Source organism: Centroberyx affinis, unplaced genomic scaffold (assembly GCF_046629955.1).
Source record: "Centroberyx affinis isolate AG114_WGS23_722 - 3 ecotype Tasmania unplaced genomic scaffold, CSIRO-AGI_Caff_v1 ptg002362l_1, whole genome shotgun sequence".
Lineage (NCBI taxonomy): Eukaryota > Metazoa > Chordata > Actinopteri > Beryciformes > Berycidae > Centroberyx > Centroberyx affinis.
In genome coordinates this window covers 167,501-189,024 of record NW_027280622.1, presented here as the reverse complement: position 1 = coordinate 189,024, position 21,524 = coordinate 167,501, and the positions used below count along the sequence as shown (strand labels likewise).

The window sequence follows — 21,524 nt, the reverse complement described above, 5'->3', positions numbered from 1 at the left end:
CAGGCAACAACTTTAGTTGTGATTGGCATAGATGGTTCACTTGGCTCTCCAAATCCAGCTATGTTCTCAGCAAGAACATGGAACTCATATTCCACACCCTCAGTGAGACCCTTGACTTCAAAGCTGAGCTCAGCAATGGATTTCTTGGACGCCCTGACCCATCTCATGCCCTTCTTCTCCTTCCTCTCAACGCAGTAACCTGTGATGGCACTTCCTCCATCCTCAGCTGGTCTCTTCCAGGTCACAGTGGCTGAATGTCCACCAACATTCTCAACCTCTGGTTTGGATGGTGGGCCTGGAGGACCTAGACACATAGAACAACCAGCACATTCGTGAAGTAGTCTGTATTATTTTTCCAGAGACAGATTTGACATTGTTTATAGAAATAAGGCTGTGTTGTTTATGATCTCTACCTTAATAACTTCATAAGCCCAAACAAATGTAAGATCTATTGAACAATTAAAATAAAGTGTACATACCAAATCTATCAACCATCTTGACTGGCTCAGAGTGAGATGGCTCACTGGCACCGTACTGGTTGACAGCAGAGACTCTGAAGATGTACTCATTGCCCTGGATGAGCTTGTTGGCCACATAGTGACAGTCGATCACCTTCTCTTCCAGGATAGTCCAGAGCAGGCGGCTGGTCTCCCTCTTCTCCAGGGTGTAGTACTTGATAGGAGAGCCTCCATCCTCAGTAGAAGCTGTCCAGGTTAGGGTGACCTTCTCAGAGGATATACCGCTGGACTCAATGGGACCAGGAGCACTAGGAACATCCAGGACCTTCACCTTGACACTTTCCTCCTTCACACCGAAGGGGTTGCTGGCCGTGATGGTGTAATCTCCAGAGTCCTTCCTGCTGGCATACTTAATGGACAGTGTGGAGGAGGTGGCAGTGGTCTCAATCTGAACAATGTCCGAGGGCTTGAAGTATTTTCCTCCCTTAGACCAGCATGAGGTTGGTGCAGGTTTGCCCACAATGCTGGTAGCAGTGATGACAATAGTATCACCAGCCCGGACGGTCAGGCCCTCCTTCACTTGAGCATCGATGATGATGGTTGGTGACTCTGTTGGATGCAATCGGACATCAGATAAGCTACCATGCAGTTTGCCAACATACCAAATTCTGTAACATTGTGCCATACAGTGTAATTGAAAGCATTGTGAGATATGTGAGAGAATTCTTATGGTTCAAGTAGTGGATTTAACAGAATGTTTGTATCTTTATCTCACCATATTCATCTCTGCAGATCAGAGTGTCGGTCTGCTCGGAGGGTGGGCTGAGAGCGCCTGCTGCATTCTTGGCTCTGATTCTGAACTCGTATTTGCAGCCCTCCTGCAGATCCTTTACAGTGAATGCAGGCTCCACCACATTGACGTTGTTGGCCTTCACCCAGATCTTGGAAGGCAGGTCACGCCTCTCAACGATGTAACCAGTCAGCCTGTGGCCACCGTCAAACTGTGGCTCGGTCCACTGGAGGGTCACGGTGCTCCTGGTGATGCTGATCACATCTGGTTTACCAGGGGCATCTGAGCAGACAGGTAAAACAGGAAAAATTTGAATGTAATTGTAATACAAAACATCATAACCTTGTGCCTGTCTCTGTCTAGTTATTTCTGTATGAAATAGTAACAGATCAGTCAGGTATTTTAGAAACCCATAGTACATTAACTGAATATGCCGTTTTCACCTATAGTTAATATGATATGTGGTACAAGAAGTGCATGTTTAATATTTCTCACTTACCAATGGGATCCAGGGCGACATGTGGGTCAGTGGGGGGGCTTGGTCTGCCGATGCCAGCCAGGTTAATGGCCATGACTCTGAACTCATACTCCAGGCCCTCAGTCAGCCCAGTCACCTTGTGCTCCTTCATCCTCAGGGCCGCCTGACTCGTCCTCTTCCACAACATACTGTTCCTCTCCTTGAACTCTGCATGGTAGCCTGAAGACAAAAACAGTGGGGGGAAATTCCTGATAAGCTCACATGCCACACACACCCACATGTATGTTTATTGAAGTACTGTAAGGATTTAATATGAAATTAATATAAAATATTGTAATATGAAATGATATTGATGTTTGACAGTGTTTAGTAACTCACGTTATGTGATGAAATGTGTTGAGACTACCGTATTCAACACCACACTTAGCCTCTCTAAGTTAGTAAGCACTGCCACATCTTATGTCTTTTGACATTTTGAGATCGTGGAATTATAAGGTTCTATTTTCTTTTCTTTTTTTTATTAATCAAAATTGAGTTCTCCACATATTCATGATCTTGGAATGTCACCTTGTTTATGCTATTTAAAAAAAAAAAAAAGTTAAATATTTTAAAAGATATAAAGAACATAACAGTTTTGCCAGATGGGATATAAAATCTTTGATGCTCAATATCTCAGCACTGCAGTCTACTCGGACGGAACATTATAATTCCAAGCTCACAATGTATTGTAATGTACTGAAACAATAGTGATAGTGATAGTGTTATTGTTCCACAGAATAGCTTAATTCAGGCTGTTGACAGCACCTGTGATGGGAGATCCTCCAGTCTTCCTGGGGTCAGACCAGGCCAGGTAGGCAGAGTCATGGCGCATGCTCATGATCTGAGGAGGAGGAGGAGCATCAGGAACATCTGTGGAGAAACAGTGACATTGCACAATCAGGAGAAGCTCAATTTTTCATGCTTGGCAATTAAAAACATTCAGGCTTTAAAATACAAGCCAGACAACCTAGTAGTCACTTACTGAATGGATGTTTAGCAACAATGGGCTCGGATTTGAGTCCTTCTCCGATGCCGTACTTGTTCTCGGCACAGACTCTGAAGATGTACTCGGTTCCCTCGTGGAGGCCGGTCACCCTCATGGTGTTGGTCTCCACAGAGGAGGAGACTGTCACCCACATGTTGGTGATGGAGTCCCTCTTCTCCAGGATGTAGTTGGTGATCTCTGAGCCGCCGTCGTCTTTGGGAGCTCCCCACTTCAGTGTGGCACCATCGGCAGTCACATCCTTGAACTTGATGGGCTGGACAGGAATGCCAGGTTTGCCCACCACCCTGAAAGAGGACAGGGCGAATTGAAAGATTAATTGGTGACTTTTTAAATAAGACATGCCTGAATATGACTAAAACTGGTATACTGTAATACATTTTTTAAGCTCCACCGTGTATATTTTCCTAAAATATGTTCTTTAGAACACGTTGCCTACAGCTGGGCTCAATTCACTTTCAGTTCAATCAAATTAGATCACTAAAATTCATATACTGAATTTTGCTGAATGATTACCATGTCTACCATATCCTTAGCCGAGAATTGCAGAATGTATTTACATTTTGAGCTGATTGAGCTGAAAAAGAATTGAGCCCAGCCTCGTTACTGTCCCACACCTACCTGATGAAGATGGTGGACTCCTTGCTTCCGGCGCTGTTCCTCAGGGTGATGGTGTACTTGGAGGCGTCGCTCCTCTGGCAGTCCCTGATCAGCAGGGTGGTGTTGACAGCAGAGGACTCGGCGCAGACTCGGCCGGTGTCCGTCAGGTCCTCGTCGTCTCCCTTCTTCCAGGAGACCTTGGGTGTCGGCTTGCCGATGATGGGGATCTTCAGACGCACCGTGCTGCCCTCCTTGGCGATGTAGCACATGTTGGGCAGCTCCCGCAAGTCACAGGTCGGAAGAACTGCAGAGCGGAAGAACGGCGATTTTAACACTATGCTTATGATTCCAGCCACTTTGGATAAGAGCGTCAACAAAAAGCATAAATATGAAAAATGTGATGATTTGAGCAGAAGTTAATCATCTTAACATAATATAAAGAAGCCTTCAGACAAAGAACAAGACTGTTTCAAATTTCTGTTTGGGTACAGGTTGTATATTTATAACATTATCATTCCAAATTGTTTTAATTGACTGTACATTTATGCTGAAAACCTTTCTGATACATTTCTTTGTCTGAAAGCTTTGAATATCTGGACAGCCTCTTACTGATCTGGTCCTTGGCGACCACAGTGAGCTCCTTGACGCCGCTCTCTCCTGCGTCATTGACTGCCTTCACTCTGTAGTTGTACTCTCTGCCCTCCACCAGGTCCTTGGCGCTGTACTGCATGTTCTTGGACCTCATGAGCTCTTTGTACTTGTCGTCGCCGTTGAGGACCTCCAGCACGTAGCAGATGATGCGGCTGCCGCCGTCGGTGAGGGGTTTCTTCCAGCTTAGGGTGCAGGAGTCCTTGGTGACTAGCAGGGTCTTGAAGTCCATGACAGGCCCGGGCTCCTCTGGAGGAATTAAAAAAGAAGAAGAATTCATTTATTTTAATTAAATATTTTAATTAAATAAGTTCTGTCTGAATATAAGTTAATTGAATTTACTCAATTCCCACACTGATGAATAGACTTTATTTGTTCACTGAATGTAGACATCAATACAATTCTTTCACTTCTCAAGTGTGCAGCTCTGACTACAGACACTGTGGCTCTTAAAGAAGCTATATAATTATCTATCTAAATATTGTACTGTACAGCAAATACATCAGCAACAAATAAACCAATCGGTTGCCTTCGATGACACCGTTTTGCATTTCTGAACAAATGAAACAGAGGCATTTCTGAACAAATGAAACAGAGCACTTTCTAAAAATGCCACAACACGGCTAAAGGACAGAATGTGTTATCGCCACACCCACCGGATGCTTTGACGGAGTCGGCGGTCTCGCAGGACTCTCCGACGCCGAGCTCATTGACCGCCGACACTCTGAAGCAGTAGGACCTGCCGGCCTCCAGGTCCGGCACCTTGAACGACGTCTTGGTGCAGTCGCTGGAGACGATGGACCAAGCCTTCCTCTCCGCATCGCGCTTCTCTATGACGTAGTGAGTAACATCGTAGCCGCCGTTGATCAGAGGAGCGTCCCAGAATATGGAGGAGCTGTCCTTGCACGTGTCCTTCACCACCAAGTTGACCGGCGGACCGGGAGTGTCTGGAGAGATAACACAATACATCAGAACAGTGTTTCTTAAAATACGGGTCTGGACCCAAAACAGGTTGCATTGCTGTTTTTGATGGATCCCATCATGAAAAGAGTACTTGTGTGGTTTAATGATTCTCTCAGTGGTGGAAGAAGTACTGAGAGCTTTTACTGCAGTAAAAGTAGCAATACAACAATGTAAAGATACTCCATTACAAGTAAAAGTCCTGCATTCAAAATCTTACTTAAGTAAAAGTACATAAGTATTGGCAAACTGTCCCCATTTAGAGAGTTATATTTTACATAAATTATTGGAATATTAATACTGATTTATTGACATACATGTACATGAAAGCAGCATTTTAAAGTTGTCAACGTGAAGCTAATCTTAACAATTTAGCTATACTTTTGGGTAGTCTAATCTATAACAATGCTATTTTATAGTTATTTTATAAAGATGATCAAATGTTTTAAATATAAAATATTGATCTGAAAAGTAACTAGTAACTATAGCTGTGAAATAAATGTAATGGAGTAAAAAGTACAATATTTCCCTCTAAAATGTAGTTGAGTATAAGTACAAAGCATAAAATGGAAATACTCAAGTAAAGTACAAGTACCTCAAAATTGTACTTAAGTACAGTACTTGAGTAAATGTACTTAGTTGGAAACTGTATATTGTTCTCTGGTTTACTCACCAAGAACCTTGACAACAACGGTGTACATCTTCATGCCAGAGATGCTCTCCAGGTTCAGGATGTATTTTCCGGCGTCGTATCTGTTGACGCTCTCCACCACCAGCAGGGTGTCCGAGTCGGTGGACTTGATGACGATGCCCTGCCGGTCCTTGATGTTGGTGTTCATCTTGGCCCAGGTGATCCTGGGGGTGGGACGGCCCTTGTAGGTGGCGCGCAGCCTCATGGTGGCGCCGGCACGCAGCTCCAGCACGTCCTTCAGCTCCGCGCTCAGCTCCGCCTCTGGAGGAACTGCACACACACACACACACACACACACACACACACACACACACACACACACACACACACACACACACACACACACACACACACACCAGTCCTCGTTAATTTCCTGGTCTAGTGACGGTGTGAGGAAGAGATTTTTGTAGTTTTATGGGAATTAACATAACAAAATAGAGCAAACACTAACAGAATGTCTGCACTTGTATCTTCTTTTAAAAGCAGATTAAAAACATATCTCCTTTTGCAAACTTTTAGTTAGGTTTAAAGTGTGTGGTTAATGGGAAAACGTTTATTTTAGAATCAGTATTATTGCTATTATTCCCTTTTTATTAATAATAATAATAATACCTTCTTATCTTATTCCTTTTTATTGTAATACCTTATATGTTTTTATTTATGTAATACCTTCTTATCTTATATGTTCCTATCTTATATGTTTTTGTCATGTATGATCTTTGCCTATTTTTTGCTTTTTATTTTGAAGCACATTGAGTCTACGCCTGTCGTATGAAATGTGCTTTATAAATAAACTTGACTTGACTTGCACATCAAATTAGGAGGCAACGTTTCGGTCAAGGATCTTCATCAGGCATCAAAGAGTGAATGGGAGGAACCATCTATATATACATAGGCCCAGGTACAACTAACCAATCACAGTGAGTAGCTGATCAGGTGAAATGGGAAATACACCTGGCCAGAGGCGGCTCTACAGATTTAACATTTGTTGAAGGATATCAATAAATATATCTCTATATTAATATCAACATTCCATCATCCAAACATCATAGATAATCAAAATAAAGTGTGCAAATGCTTTCTTTATTCATGTTAAAGGTAACACTTTACAATAAGGGTCACTAAGTTAAGGGTTAATTAATGCTTAATAAGGGTTAGTTAATGCTTAATTAACAGTTAACTAATGTGTAATTTACTAATGGTGTTCATGTTAACTAAGGTATTAATTTATACATTATTTAATAGTTTATAAAGATGACTATTAAATCATGTATAAATTAATACCTTAGTTAACATGAACACCATTAGTAAATTACACATTAGTTAACTGTTAATTAAGGGTTAGTTCATGCTTATTAAGCATTAACTAACCCTTAACTTAGTGACCCTTATTGTAAAGTGTTACCAGGTTGAATATGGAAAATCTTGTATGCTTTTTTTTTTTTTTTTTAGGTGCTTACACTCAGCGCCATGCAGCATTCAAATCAGAAAAATGAAAATCAAACGTACCGACGATGTCCTTGGCGACGTGTTTGCCGGGGACTTCGCACGGCTCGCTGAAGCCGACCTTGTTGACGGCGGTGATGCGGCACTGGTACTCCGACTTGTGGATGAGGTTCTGGACGACGTAGTTCGTGTCCTGCAGGTTCTTGGGGACGTTGCAGCGGATCCAGTCGGCGGCGTCGGTCCGCTTGCACTCCACCAGGTATCCCAGGACGGGGCTTCCTCCGTTGTTGGCCGGGGCGGTCCAGGTGAGGCTGATGGTGCAGTGGGTGGTGTCGGTCACACTGGGGTTCACCACAGGGCCGGGAGGAGCTGGGGCAGAGCACACACACACTCAGGTTACACTGGATAGAGTCAGTTAGGTTAATATATTAATAATATAAATGTAGTTGGTAACACTTTACAATAAGGGTACATTAATTAAGCGGTTAATTAACAGTTAACTAATGTGTCTGGTAATCATTTACTAATGGTGTTCATGTTAACTAAGGTATTAATTTATACATTATTTAATAGCCATCTTTATAAACTATTAAATAATGTATAAATTAACACCTTAGTTACCATGAAAACCATTTGTAAATTACACATTAGTTAACTGTTAATTAAGCATTAACTAACCCTTAACTTAGTGACCTTTATTGTAAAGTGTTACCATATAGTTTTATTGATTTATTCTTTTACCTACACCTTTTTACCTGTGTTTTATCTTTGTTTTTATGGCTTTATTGGTTTAACTTTTATTTGCCTTTTATTCAATATATTGCTGCTTTACTTATCCCTTGTTTTGCTTTATTGTAATTGTTAGTCATCTTTTCTTTCATTTTTTTATGTAAAGCACTTTGTAAAAGAAAAGTGCTATATAAATACACTTATTATTATCATTATATTTTCATCGTTTTGAGTAACAGTATATATTTTTTTCTCATTAAGAGGGAAATAAGCTTTCAGACTATTTCACTTTATAAAAAGGCTATTTTGGATTTAACAATGAAAATTGAATTTGACTTCCAAAAGTATCGACTTTTCAGTTTAACTTCTACTTTCTAAATGAATTTGAAGTCTGATATACAAATGGGCTAACAGCAATGGGAGGAGTGTCCAGAGGTTTCAGGACTCACTGATGGGGTCCTGGGCGTAGGTGCCGGCGGACGGCTCGCTGGCCTTGCCGGGTCCGGCCAGGTTGACGGCGGTGACTCTGAACTCGTACTCGACTCCCTCGGTGAGGCCGGTGGCCTCCAGCATCCGCTCTGTCATGGGCTTCCTGTTCATCTTGGTCCAGTTGATCTCCTTGGCCTCCTTCTTCTCCAGCATGTAGCCCAGGATGGTGGATTTCCCGTCGTCCGCCGGCTCCTTCCAGCTCACGGTCATGTGGTCTTTGGTCACGTTGGTGATCACCGGGGCCTCGCATGGGCCAGGGACAGCTGGAAGTGATAACAGGGTTTGGTTTTTAGTTTAGATAGTCAGAGATTCAATTCAGTTCAATTCAAACTTTATTTCAGACTCAGGGTCCAGATAAAAATGAATTACATACAAAGGATCAATAAAAGATCATGGTTTAAAGTATATATTAATGTCTTACAAAGAGACAACTGTACCAATGTCTCCACAGCTGGGATTGGTAGCGTATCGTACTAAACCTTATGTTTGATAAAACCAAGATGATTTCATTTACAGAGTCATTAAGCCGGCAGAGGTATTGACTCCTGCAGCCACAAACATTTCACCTGCACTACACCATCTAGGTCTTTTAAGTAATATTCTCATGGCATCATTATAAGCTACTTGAAGTCTCTGTAAGCTTGCTTTTTTGTAGTTTGACCACAAGTGTGCCGTATAGAGTGGTGAGTATAGAGATTAATAATAGGTTTACAGTTTTCAGATACACACAATTGTGGACTCCAGTGTGACAGGATATACTGTAGGTGTTAAGACTTCATCTATTTGGTTTTTGGTTTTTGTTTGACAATTTTTTCCCCCATTGTCCTTGAATCTAGACTAGAGGAAGCACCGGGGGACCACGATGGAAAGGTCAGACTCACTGAACGGATTCATGGCGATGACGGGGTTGGTGACGAAGGCCTCTCCCACCCCCCAGGTGTTCTCGGCACGGACTCTGAACTGGTACTCGCGACCCTCGATCAGCTTCTCCACGTTCAGCTCGTGGACGTCGCCCTTGATCTTGGCGGCGACCTGGGCCCAGTTGGCTCTGCTGGTCTCACGCTTGTCCAGGATGTAGTGGGTGATCGGGGCGCCGCCGTCCTTCAGCGGAGGCTCCCAGGCCACTTTGATGCTGGTGGCGAACGCCTCGCTGCATTTGACGCTGGCGGGAGGGCCGGGGCAATCTGAGGAGACAGGAAACGTGTGTTTTGCGTCAACCTCCTAGTCAAAATGATTTATTGTAATTTTTGCTCTTATTGTTTTGTTTTATTTTATTATTTTTATTTCTTTGTTGTTTTTGTTTTGGTTTCTCTCCTCCCGTTTACCCAACTCCATTCAACTTTGTGTAATTGAGCGTATTTATTTTTATCTCAAAGTTCTATTGAAACTCAATGTATATATCACTATGTTGCTATGCTCTTAGTCATTTTAATTTGAATTTCCTATATATGTACCTTGGATTATGGGTGGGAAACCAGACGTGAGGGGAGGGGAAAAAAAAAAAAAAAAAAAAAAAAAAACGAGAGACTAAACATCTGTAACTATCTGTTCATTGCCATGTCGGTCTCTAATAAAAATAAATAAATAAATAAATAAAAAAAAATAAAAAAATAAAAAAACATTTTAGAGACATCAGAGATAAAAAAAAATAAAAATACTACTAAAAATGACAATGTGGGATTTTTTTTGTGGGCTCCGATGTCTCCCACTTGGCACAAATTGTGGAAGTGTGTCAACACAAGCATCAAACATGGCAGTGAATCCACCAAGGTTGGCAGTCAAAGATATTAAAAATCAAAATGGCCGGTTATATTCACTCACAGTAATACAATCAAAGTGAAAAATAATGTCTGCTGCAGTTGATATCCAAAATGATCTTGGATATGGGAATTCTAATGAGATAAACACATGAACGCTTTCAAGTTGTAGCAACGAGACGCCGTTCCGTTCTTCCAATTCTTCCGATGTGAACGCGGTATCGGATTCAATATATACCTATATATATCTAGAAAATATGAATTAAAAATTTGGAAGAATGTATAGTAACTAAGTCCTTAGCAGGGAGTACAGTACTTACACAAACTTAACCAATGAGTTTGATGTACAGAATCAAAAACACATGAAGGTGCTCACCCAGGACCTTGACCTCCACGGTGACGGCCTTGGAGCCGCTGGCGTTCTCGGCCAGGACGGTGTAGGTCCCCGTGTGCTCCTTGGTGACTCCGGTCATCTCCAGCTGGAACCGGTGCCTCTGGTGGGTGATGAGCTGGCCCGTGGCCGACTTCAGGCTGTCGTCTCCTCTCTTCCAGGTCACCTTGGGCATGGGCTTACCGAACACCTCGGCCTCCAGGAGGACCGTGGCGCCGGCCTTCACCGTCACGCCCTTCTGCATCTTGGCGTTGAGCTCCACCCTCGGAGGCACTGTGTTCAGACGCAAGAGGTGAAGGTTAAGCGTTGGCTGTGTGAGAGACTCACATCATATCATTGACCTTGTTTTATTTTGCCTCATTCAGGCTGTCCAGGTTAGACATGCTACATGAAATAGATTTTCACATGAGAAATAATTCTTAATATGAAACTATAAATGAAGATCAAAATTGAATCTACTGAGTCATATTGCACTCATCATTCTTTAAAATCTCTTAGTTTGGACAAAGATCATCTAACATTATGAGTGTGTGGTATGTCAATAATCCTCTGTCCCTGCAGATATTACCAGAGACTTTTGTCATACATAAGAATAAGTTCATAGTGCTGTTGTCAAGTGTAACTCAAATTTTTGAGATTTTCATATTTGAACTTAAATTGAAGGATCACTGTTTGGAGACACGAGGTTTTCACTTTCCAAATAGCAGCAACAGGTCGGTTAAAATCAAAAAGGGTCTGTGGGCTCGGAGGGTTTGCTCATGTTGACGGCGGTCTTAGCGATGACTCTGAACTGGTACTGCAGGTCCCGCTCCAGGCCGGTCACGGTGTACTCCTCCCTCGGGACGTTCTGGCTGCTGGTGTTGCAGCGCACCCAGCTGTCCCCTGGCAGCCTCATGGCCTCCACGTAGTATCCCACGATCTTACTGCCGCCGTCGTTCTTGGGACGGGTCCAAACCAGAGTCACCGAGTTCTTGGTCACGTCCAGGATGTCTGGTTTACCCGGCGTGTCTGTGAAGCAGAAGGAACAAAAAAAAAATATATATTACTTTAAAGATCATATTTTCATGTAATGCTTTGTATTTTTTTTTTTTTCAAAATTCTTTTTATTGGTGTTTGTCCACATTGTAAACAGTAGATCCTCAAATCGTTTCAACATGTTTTGTAACATACATACATACAAAAAAAAAAAAAACAACAACAACAAAAAAACATAATGGCATATACACATTATGTATATGGCAAAATGCTTTGTATTTTAAAGATGCTACATGTGTTTCTCATGAATTCCTCAGTGTGAAATCAGTTTTTTGGAGCACAGTTATGACACGTCCAGTTATTGCGTAGAGGCTGCCGGCGAACGTACCGACGGGCGTCCTGGCGGTGACGAAGTCGGTCTTCTTGCTGGGCTTGCCCTGGCCGGCGCGGTTGATGGCGGACACTCTGAAGGTGTACTCCAGCCCCTCGATCAGGCCGGCGCACGGGTACTCGGTGGTGCGCACCACGGTGTCGTTGGCCTTCACCCACAGCAGGCTGTTCCTCTCCTTGCGCTCGATGTAGTATCCTGTGACGGGGCTGCCGCCGTCGCTCTCGGGCTGGTCCCAGGCCACGAACATGCAGTCCTTGTTGGTCTTGTTGATGCGGCAGTTGAGGGGCTCGCCGGGAACATCTGGTGACAGAAAAAGACACGGAATTAACATCGATCATGTGTGTCAAATGGCTAGATCGGATTAAGTCTGGTTTTCTATTCAGACGAGCGCATGTTATCTGATGAAAATAACATGAGCAACTGATCTCAGACACACAATTTGTGTTTTAAAAGACAATAATTATAATAAACTATTTGTATGGGACCTTTTTACGAGTTAACAAAGTCCTTTAATAATCGGTAACGCTTTACAATAAGGGTCACTAAGTTAAGGGTTAGTTAATGCTTAATAAACATTAACTAACCCTTAATTAACAGTTAACTAATGTGTCTGGTAATCATTTACTAATATTGTTCATGTTAACTAAGGTATTAATTTATACATTATTTAATAGTCAGCTTTATAAACTATTAAATAATGTATAAATTAATACCTTAGTTAACATGAACACCATTAGTAAATTACACATTAGTTAACTGTTAATTAAGGGTTAGTTAATGCTTATTAAGCATTAACTAACCCTTAACTTAGTGACCCTTATTGTAAAGCGTTACCTAAATTATTTGTATGGGACCTTTTTACGAGTTAACAAAGTCCTTTAATAATCAAATAAAAGCAAAACATAAATATTAAATCATAATAGTAAAATAATATATTGTTACATTATAATAGTAAAAATAAAAAAATCACATAAAAGCAAGCCTAAAAAATATGACCAGCGATGATTCTGTGAAACGCACCGAAGGGGAACTTGGCGACCATCCGGTCGGACTGGATGGGGTCTGAGATGCCGAAGCGGTTCTCTGCGCGGATGCGGAACACGTACTCCTTCCCCGGGATGAGCTTCCCCAGCCTGCAGCCGGTCTTCCCGCAGGAGGAGAGGGCCGTGACCCAGTCTCCTCTGCTCACGTCACACTTCTCCACCACGTAGTTGGTGATGTTGCTGCCTCCGTCCTCCAGCGGCTTGTTCCAGGACAGAGAGCAGGCGTCCGAGTCGATGTCGCTGATCCCCACCGGACCCTCGGGAGGACCGGGGATATCTGAAAACACAGAGGAAGGAAACACCTGCTATAAAAATGTAAAACATATTTACGCTGAGCATTATTTTATGTTTATTATTTTTCTTTGTGTTGATTTGTTTTGCTGTATTCTTTTGTCATCCTTACCTACTACTGGTATATTTAATCATGTATTATGATTATATTATTTGGTAATTTAGAAAGAAATGAGAAGCACTCCAAATGTGTGGACTTATGGGACAGAATGAGGCAGCTAGAACTGTCTTGAGATGTGCGTATGACACCCCAGTGACTGAATTACATAGTACTCTAGGGTGGTTGGCTGTAAATGACACCATTGACAAAAGCCTTTTGGGTTTATTTTATAATGTACATCATACGAAGATACCAAGAGCTATTTATGACCGACTCCATTTGGTGAGAGATTGACATTCTGTCCATACAAGAACAACTACAGGCACAAATTATGTTATGCCAAAGACAAAATTAGAGCTTGATAAAAGAGCATTCTCTTATCAGGCTTGTCAAAGGTGGAATAAACTACCTGACACCACTAGGGTAATGGCTATGAATCATTTAAAAAAATATCTTAAGTTAATGTATGTGAGACAATAGAAATATGTAGTTAATGATGATATAGTTCATTGTATATAAGGTGGATTCCCTGCTGTATACAGGACATCAATTGTTGTACTTTGTTGTTTTAATGTTTAAATGTTTTTGGTTTTTTTGTGTGTGTGTGTTGCACTGTGTATGGGGCTAATTGTGGGTTTTAAGAGTTTTAATTGTAATAAGAGTAATAATCTGTTTGTATCTATTAAAGTGATGGTTTTATGTTGAGGACTCTTGGAAGAATAGCCCAGTTGGGCTAAAAGAGATCCTAATAAAAAATCAAATCAAATCAATACGTCTTCATTTGTTCTTCAAACAGCATATTAGTATTTGTCTGTTGCTGCTGTCGTGTTTGAAGAATAAAAGAAGACGTATTAGTCCGTACACTTGGAGAGTGCTGGTCATTTCTTTCTAAATTCAATCCGTTGGACCTTATTCTAAGATAAATTATTTGTCAAAGTTGTACACGCTGTTTCCTGATCTCTGCATTATTTGGGACCACTGACCTCTGATGATGATCTTCAGGGCCTGGTCCACCTTGGCGGAGCTGTTCTCAGCCACCAGACTGTACTCCCCGCTGTCCGTGCGGGACACGTCCTTGATGATCAGCACACACAGGTTTCCGGACTTGTGCACGGCCAGGCGGCTGGACGAGACCACCTTGTCTTCGCCGCGCATCCACTTGCAGGTCGGAGCCGGTTTTCCCGAGACCAGCGCCTCCACCCTGAGCTTGGCTCCGGCTCTGGCGCTCACCGTCTCCGCCATGACGATCTTAGGCTCCACTGTGAGGAGGGAGTGAGAATTATTGATTAGTTTTGAGGGAAGGTGGATGCAGAATATTGTATTTGTGTATATATTTGCGGTGGTAACTTACACATCTGTTCTTTGATCTCGACTGCTTCTCTCGTCTCGGTGAACAAGCTGCAGCCCATGATGTTCTTGGCAGCCACTCTGAACTTGTACCTCTTGCCCTCCTTCAGGCCGCTGATGGCGATGGACAGACCTTTCACTGTGGTGTAGGCGTTCCACACCTCCTTCTCAGGCTCCACCTCTTCCTCCTCCACCACAGGCGCTGGAGCCGGGGGAGGAGGCGCCTCTCCCTCTGGAACCTTTAGGGAGTTCAGGGTTGCATATTATTGATTTACACATTTCAAGTTCACACACAATAATTGCTTGAACTGAAATTGTAGATTTAGGGCACACTGGGGCTCGTCAAGTGGTTTGGTTAGGCGGTTCATTTCAGCATGTAAAACAACAGTATTTAGCGCAGTCATATGCACAATGTACAATAATAGAACTTGTAAGATGACTTGTGTAAGATAACGCGGAAAGGGGGCTTGTTGAGAAGGTTTCCTGAAGTAGAGAGAATCAATCACATAAAACCCAGTCCAGTCACACAACAAACCTCCACAGCCTAGCGGACACTTCTAAATATCAATTACAAACCATTTATTTATTTATTTATTTTCCATTCTTCCCTTATTATTACCTATTTATTATTCATTCTTCAATATATGTATTATTATTATTATTTATTTTTTCTCTTCTCTCCCATACGCACACAATCATACATATAAACACGCGCTCTATAATAGATCTTCCGTAAAACATTAATTTAAATCGCAGTAACTGCATGATGTCACTATCATCATAATTATTATGACTATTTCATCCTTGTTTGTTTTGTTTTATTTTGTTTTATTTTGTTTTGTTTTATATATGTACCATGTCAAGTGCTGTACGTCACCCTGTTGCTGTTTATTCATTGTTTGCCCTTGTGTATTTTATCCCCGTTTCAATCATTCAATCATTGTTGTACTGTTTTCTTTTTGCACCAATTTAAAAAAAACCAACAAAAAAAACCAAAAACAAACCTCCACAGGTGCTGGAGGCGCTGGAGGAGGTTTGACCTCGATGTACTCGATCACATAACCATCGATCTTGGCTCCTCCGTCCCTCATGGGCTTCACCCAGCCCACTGTGGCACTGTTCTTAGTGATCTCCAGAACCTCAATCTTCTGACAAGGATCGGGCTTGCCTAAAAAAAGGACATTAGATGGATGTGTGAAGGTGTTACCGATGACCGATTTGAAGGAATATAATATATTTATATAGTAGTAATAACTATCTTTACAGTATACAGCAAAGTTACCAAGTGCATCGCAGAGGCAACAAAGCGCAGTCTTGTTTTTAAGATGGGCATGACCTCAATGTTCTGGTGTCACGTAGAGTAGAGAGTAAGAAACGATACGTACTGACAGGATCAGAAGCCATGTAGGAGGTCGGAGAGACCTTGTGGACTCCAGGACCGTACTGGTTGACGGCTGTGACTCTGAAGTAGTACTCGGTGCCCGGCATCAGACCGCCGACCTTGAAGGGAATCTTATCCAACGCAACTTCGGACTTGACGGTCGCCCAGGTCTTGCGGTCGATCTCACGCTTCTCAACAACGTAGTGAGTGACCTCGCTGCCGCCGTCGACCTCCGGAGGGTTCCAGGACAGCATGGCGGAGGTCTGTTTGATGTCTGTTACCTCCATGTTCATCACAGGCCCTGGGGTGTCTGTTGGGAAAAACAGATTTGGACAGATTTAGTTTTTCTAAAGTCAGTATTATGTCATATTTATGTCTTTAACCTCTTTTTATATCAACCTCTTTAAGTAAATTTTCATTATAATGGTTGACTATTATTTTTGTCTTCAGGGTTAGGGTTAGGGTTAAGGCATATATATATATATATTTTTTTTTTTAGCTTTTTTTTTTTGTTTGGTTACTCAGCTTGTTGTACACAGAAAAACACAGCAACATCCAACAACATACAAACAAACAATACACCAAGGAGCTAAAATGTGGAATAGAATCTATAAATAATGTTGATAAATAAACTTGGTAAACACAATAAAAAATCAGATAATAAAAAAAATACATAAATAAAAAAAAAACCTACGGAGCAAGTCGGATTGCAGAGGGGATAAACGATTTTGAATGGCGGTTAGTTTTACAAGCAGGTAAAACATAACGACGCCCTGATGGCAACAGAGAAAATTACATCATTACATTATTGTAAAATCAGAACCAGGCACTAGAACGTACCCAGAACCTTGACGTTGACGAACACGGCCTTCTCTCCAGCAGCACTCTGCACCGTCAGGCAGTATTTGCCGGAGTCGTCGCGGGTGCTGTCGGGGATGACCAGGAAGGTCATGGTGTCGATGATGTCCACATGTCCTTTCCTCACCACGTTGTCTATGCCCATCCTCCTCCAGGTGACTTTGGGAGGCGGTCTACCTCTGATGGTGGCACACAGTCTGATGGGGCAGCCGGCTCTCACCGTCAGACCCTGCTTCAGGTTGGCGTCCAAGTCGATCTCTGGTGCCTCTGTTGGCAGGACAGAAAAGGAATCAGCATGATGTTATAAGCAGGAATTATATCTCAATGACAAATTAATTTTTGTGTTATCATAGCAATAACACTGAGCTTAGATGTAAAACCAAAACAAGGCAACAGTAAACATGCCATCCACTTCTGGGACAATCAGTGCCAAAGATGTCACTGTTTTTTGATCAGTGACGTATGAGATATTGTGCATGTTGGATCAACGGACGGACTGGGGCAGATCCATAGTCCCTCCCCCTATTTCATTGTGGGGGACAACTGTGGAATGGAACTATGGAAAATATGGAACTATAGGAATGTTTTTGTTGTTATGAATGTAATACAACTCTACTATGATCAAGTCCTCACCTAGAATCTCCCTGGGCATCACGGCTCCCTCCAGGTCACACGGCAGGCTCATGCCCACCTGGTTCTGAGCCGACACTCTGAATTCGTACTCCAGCTTCTCGTCCAGGCTGGTGACAGTGAACTCGCACACTATCAGCTGAGCCGCTACGTTGCACCTCTTCCAACCGTCGTCTCCTTTCTTGCCGGTTCCCCTCACTCTCATCTCCACCACATAGCCGATGAGGGGAGCTCCGCCATCAGATACAGGCTTGGTCCAGCCCAAGGTGATGGTGGACTTAGTGCTGTCCAGAACCTTCATGTTGGTAGGAGGTGCAGGAGGCTCTGTAAGAAGATATAGTAGTGTGTGAGCATGGAGCCATGGATTTTGGTAATACTACCGTGAAATACAATTGCTATCAGTTAGATGTGATTGCAAAACACTGCACACTATGAAACAGAATGCAAATGTAAGGACTGGTTACATACCAACTGCATCCTTGGCAGTGATGGCACGTGAGGGCTTGCTTGCGTTGCCAGCCCCGATTTCATTGACAGCCTTGACTCTATACTGGTAGTCATGCAGCGGCAGGAGTCCAGTAACAGTCAGGCGAGTTGCAGGGATTGGATCCTTGTTGACGGGAGACCATCTCATGGCATGCTCCTCCCTCTTCTCCAGGAGGTAACCTATGATTGGCTTACCGCCATCTTTCTCGGGCTCTGACCACTGCACAGTCATCTCTTCCCTGGCAATCTTGGTGACCTCTGGAGTTTCAGGAGCCCCAGGTGCGCTGAACTGGGTGCCGGCGACAATGGCCTCACTCTGCACTGCAGGGCCGGGGCCCATCTTATTTTCAGCACGGACTCTGAAGATATACTCGTTGCCCTCAATAAGACGGGTGACGTTAGCTTTGTTGGTGATGACAGCATTGGAGTGGACAGACCAGACTCCCCTCTTGGTCTCACATTTCTCAATGATGTAGTTGTAGATCTCACAGCCACCATCATCCTCAGGGACTTCCCAGGCCAGGTGGCACCTATCGATGGTGATGCCGGACACCTTTAGATCCCTGATAGGACCAGGTCTGTCCAGTACATTGACCTTGGCATGAGCAGAGCAGGTTCCTGCGCTGTTAGTGGCACTAATAACATATTTGCCGCTGTCAGTGCGCCTGGCGCCTGTAAGCAGCAGCTTGGAGAAGTCAGTGCCAGCTTCAATCTGAAGCCTGGGACCCTTCTTGATCTCCTCTGTGCTGTCATCCCTTGTCCATTTGACTTCAGGCTGGGGCTTGCCCTTGACTGTCGCCTCAATGGGAATGGAGTCTCCGGCCTTGACCACTAGGGTTCCGTCCAGTTTGATCTTAATCTCAGGCTCCACCAGCTGCTCCTTAACCAAGACCTCAGCGGTGGTCACCCAGTTGCTCTCACCTCCTTCATTCTTAGTCTGAACCCTGAACTGGTAGATCTGGTTTTCAATGCACCTGTCAGCCATGAAGTGAGTCTCCTTGATGGCACCCTTGTGCAGCCTTTCCCAGTCCTCAGCCTCCTTTGGCTTCTTCTCAACGTGGTAACCCAGGTTACGGCTACCTCCATCATAGTCTGGCTTCTTCCACTTGAGGAAGCAGAAGGTCTTGCCAATCTCAGCGATCTGGAAGTCAATCGGTTCACCAGGCTTCTCAATGGGATCAACAGCCAGCACAGCTGTTTTGCTCTCAGTGGATGGACCAGCACCAATCTTATTCTCTGCACTCACACGGAAGAAGTATTCACAGCCTTCAGTGAGAGGTGCCTTTATCATGCGCTTGGTGCAGTCACTGGAGACCACAGTCCATCCTCTCTGACTAGGCTGACGGCACTCAATGATGTATTGAGTGATCTCAGTACCTCCATTGTCCTCAGGGTTCTCCCAGGACACCATGCAGGACTTCTTGGTTGGGTAGGCCACCTTCAGGTTCTGGCAAGCCCCTGGTGTGTCGAGCACATTGACAAGAATGGTGGCCTGTGCCTGTCCGCTGCTGTTCTTGGCGATGATGGCATATTTACCATAGTCTGACCTGACTGCATCAGAGATGACCAGCTCACACAGAGGGTAGTTGTTGTTCATCTCAATGCGCTTTTCCCTGGTCATGGCTCTGGCATCTTTGGTCCATGTGATCTCTGGGTCAGGTCTGCCCTTCACCCTAGTGATCAAGCTGATGATCTGTCCTGCCCTGACTGTCAGAGAGTCACGGCACGACACATCGACAACAACCTCTGGGGGCACCAGGATGTCCTTTGCCAAGATGGTCTGTGTCAGCTCCCTGGGTTCACTGTCTCCGATCTTGTTGGTGGCTCTGATGCGGAGTCTGTACTCCATTCCTTCAATGAGGCCTGGCACCCTGTAGGCACACATCTTGATGAGGTCCTTGTTGATTCTATCCCATTGGGCGCTACCTGACTTCTGTGCCTCAACCACGTACCCCAGGATGGGGCTGCCTCCATCTCTGGTTGGCTTAGTCCAGCAGATGTCGGCGTAGGACTTGCTCCAGTCCTTGAGTTTGGGACTGCCAGGAGGTCCGGGTTTGGTGAGGGCACGGGTGGCCTTGATGGGGTCAGAGATGGGAGAAGGACCGCTGATGCCAGCAACGTTTTCAGCAAATACCCTGAATTCATAGCTGTTGCCCTCAAACAGGCCTGAGACTCTGTATCTGAGATCCAGCACAGGAGTCTTGTTGACACGGATCCACTTTCCTGTCATCTCTCTGCGCTCAATCACATAGCCGCTGATGGGGCTGCCTCCGTCATAGTCAGGCAGAGACCACTCCACTGTCACGGCATTCTCTGTGATGTCAGAGCACTCAGGTGGGCCTGGTGGACCAGGAGGATTGAACATGTGCTTGGCAATAGTGGGAGGACTCTCAAGCCCAGCTCCAATGCCGATCTTGTTCTCAGCACGGACACGGACGATATACTCGCGACCCTTCTCCAGCCTGGACACCTTGGCCTTGGTGCTGGTGCCGCTGGAGCTGACGACGGACCAGGGCTCCCATGGTTTCTTCACATCCTTCTTCTCCACCACGTAGTTGGTAATAGGCGTGCCGCCATCATCCTTGGGTGCCCTCCACTGGACCATCATGTGGTCAGGGGTGACCTCCAAGATATTGACAGGTCCGATGGGTGGGCCGGGAATATCCAGCACGGTGACATGCAGGGCGACAGTCTTGCTGCCTGCTGGGTTGGACACAGTGAGAATGTACTCTCCAGTGTCGCCTCTCACACACTCAGGGATACTGAGGATGGTGGAGGATTCAGCGGACTCAATTTTATAGTGGCCCTCGGACGCAATCTCCTTGCCGTCGCTCATCCACCTGGCGGTAGGAACGGGGATTCCTTTCATCTTGGCTGGCAGAACAATAGTGCTGCCGGCTTTGACGACAAGACCCTCAATAAGCTTCACATCAACTTCAATAGTTGGTGCCACTAGAAAGAGAATATAAGGGCAACAATATTAGGACTTTTGAGGCCTGTGAATGAGGACAATGTCACATATTTTGAATTATACTTAATTTAATATTTCAACTATTTCAAATATTGCAAGATATTATAGAACTGATCAGAAAATCAAGAATATAACTATGGAAAACTGCCCCATAGGAATCACGTGTCTTACATGTCTTCTCCTGGCAGGTGACAGGAACGCTGGTGTCAGGACGGCTCACGCCAATGGCGTTCTGAGCCTTGACCCTGAAGCGGTAGGTCTTGCCCTCCACCAGACCGGTGACATGGGAGTGGTTGTTGGTGACAGTCTTGAAGGTGACCCAGTCAGTCTGGCCCTCTTCCTGGTGCTCAACAATGAAGCCGGTGATCTCACTTCCCCCGGTGCGGTCAGGCCACTCCCATTCCAACCACACTTCTGTCTTTTCTGCATCAGTGTGGTGCAGGTTCTTGGGTGGGCCAGGAGCATCTGAAAGTCATTGGAGAAGGTAATTTAGTTGGGTTAAAATATCTGTACCTAATTTTAAGGAAATGTGATACAGACAAAATCATTATTATTCAAAGTCCAGTAAGTTA

The 21,524-nt window shown here is 44.1% G+C and overlaps 1 protein-coding gene across 1 annotated transcript in view; it reads right to left on the bottom strand.

Moving 5' to 3' along the window:
- LOC139655949 (titin-like) overlaps positions 1-21,524 on the bottom strand; it is a 225,562-nt gene that overhangs the window by 52,928 nt on the left and 151,110 nt on the right. The window contains 25 exon segments of the mRNA XM_071533376.1: positions 2-304; positions 480-1,067; positions 1,234-1,530; positions 1,748-1,945; positions 2,531-2,635; positions 2,748-3,055; positions 3,390-3,672; positions 3,978-4,265; positions 4,673-4,963; positions 5,650-5,937; positions 7,177-7,482; positions 8,292-8,594; positions 9,213-9,515; positions 10,465-10,752; positions 11,149-11,487; positions 11,843-12,145; positions 12,866-13,165; positions 14,263-14,538; positions 14,631-14,805; positions 15,667-15,794; positions 16,012-16,317; positions 16,848-17,132; positions 17,499-17,819; positions 17,964-20,933; positions 21,124-21,417. Of these exon segments, the coding sequence (XP_071389477.1) occupies positions 2-304; positions 480-1,067; positions 1,234-1,530; positions 1,748-1,945; positions 2,531-2,635; positions 2,748-3,055; positions 3,390-3,672; positions 3,978-4,265; positions 4,673-4,963; positions 5,650-5,937; positions 7,177-7,482; positions 8,292-8,594; positions 9,213-9,515; positions 10,465-10,752; positions 11,149-11,487; positions 11,843-12,145; positions 12,866-13,165; positions 14,263-14,538; positions 14,631-14,805; positions 15,667-15,794; positions 16,012-16,317; positions 16,848-17,132; positions 17,499-17,819; positions 17,964-20,933; positions 21,124-21,417 (9,846 nt within the window).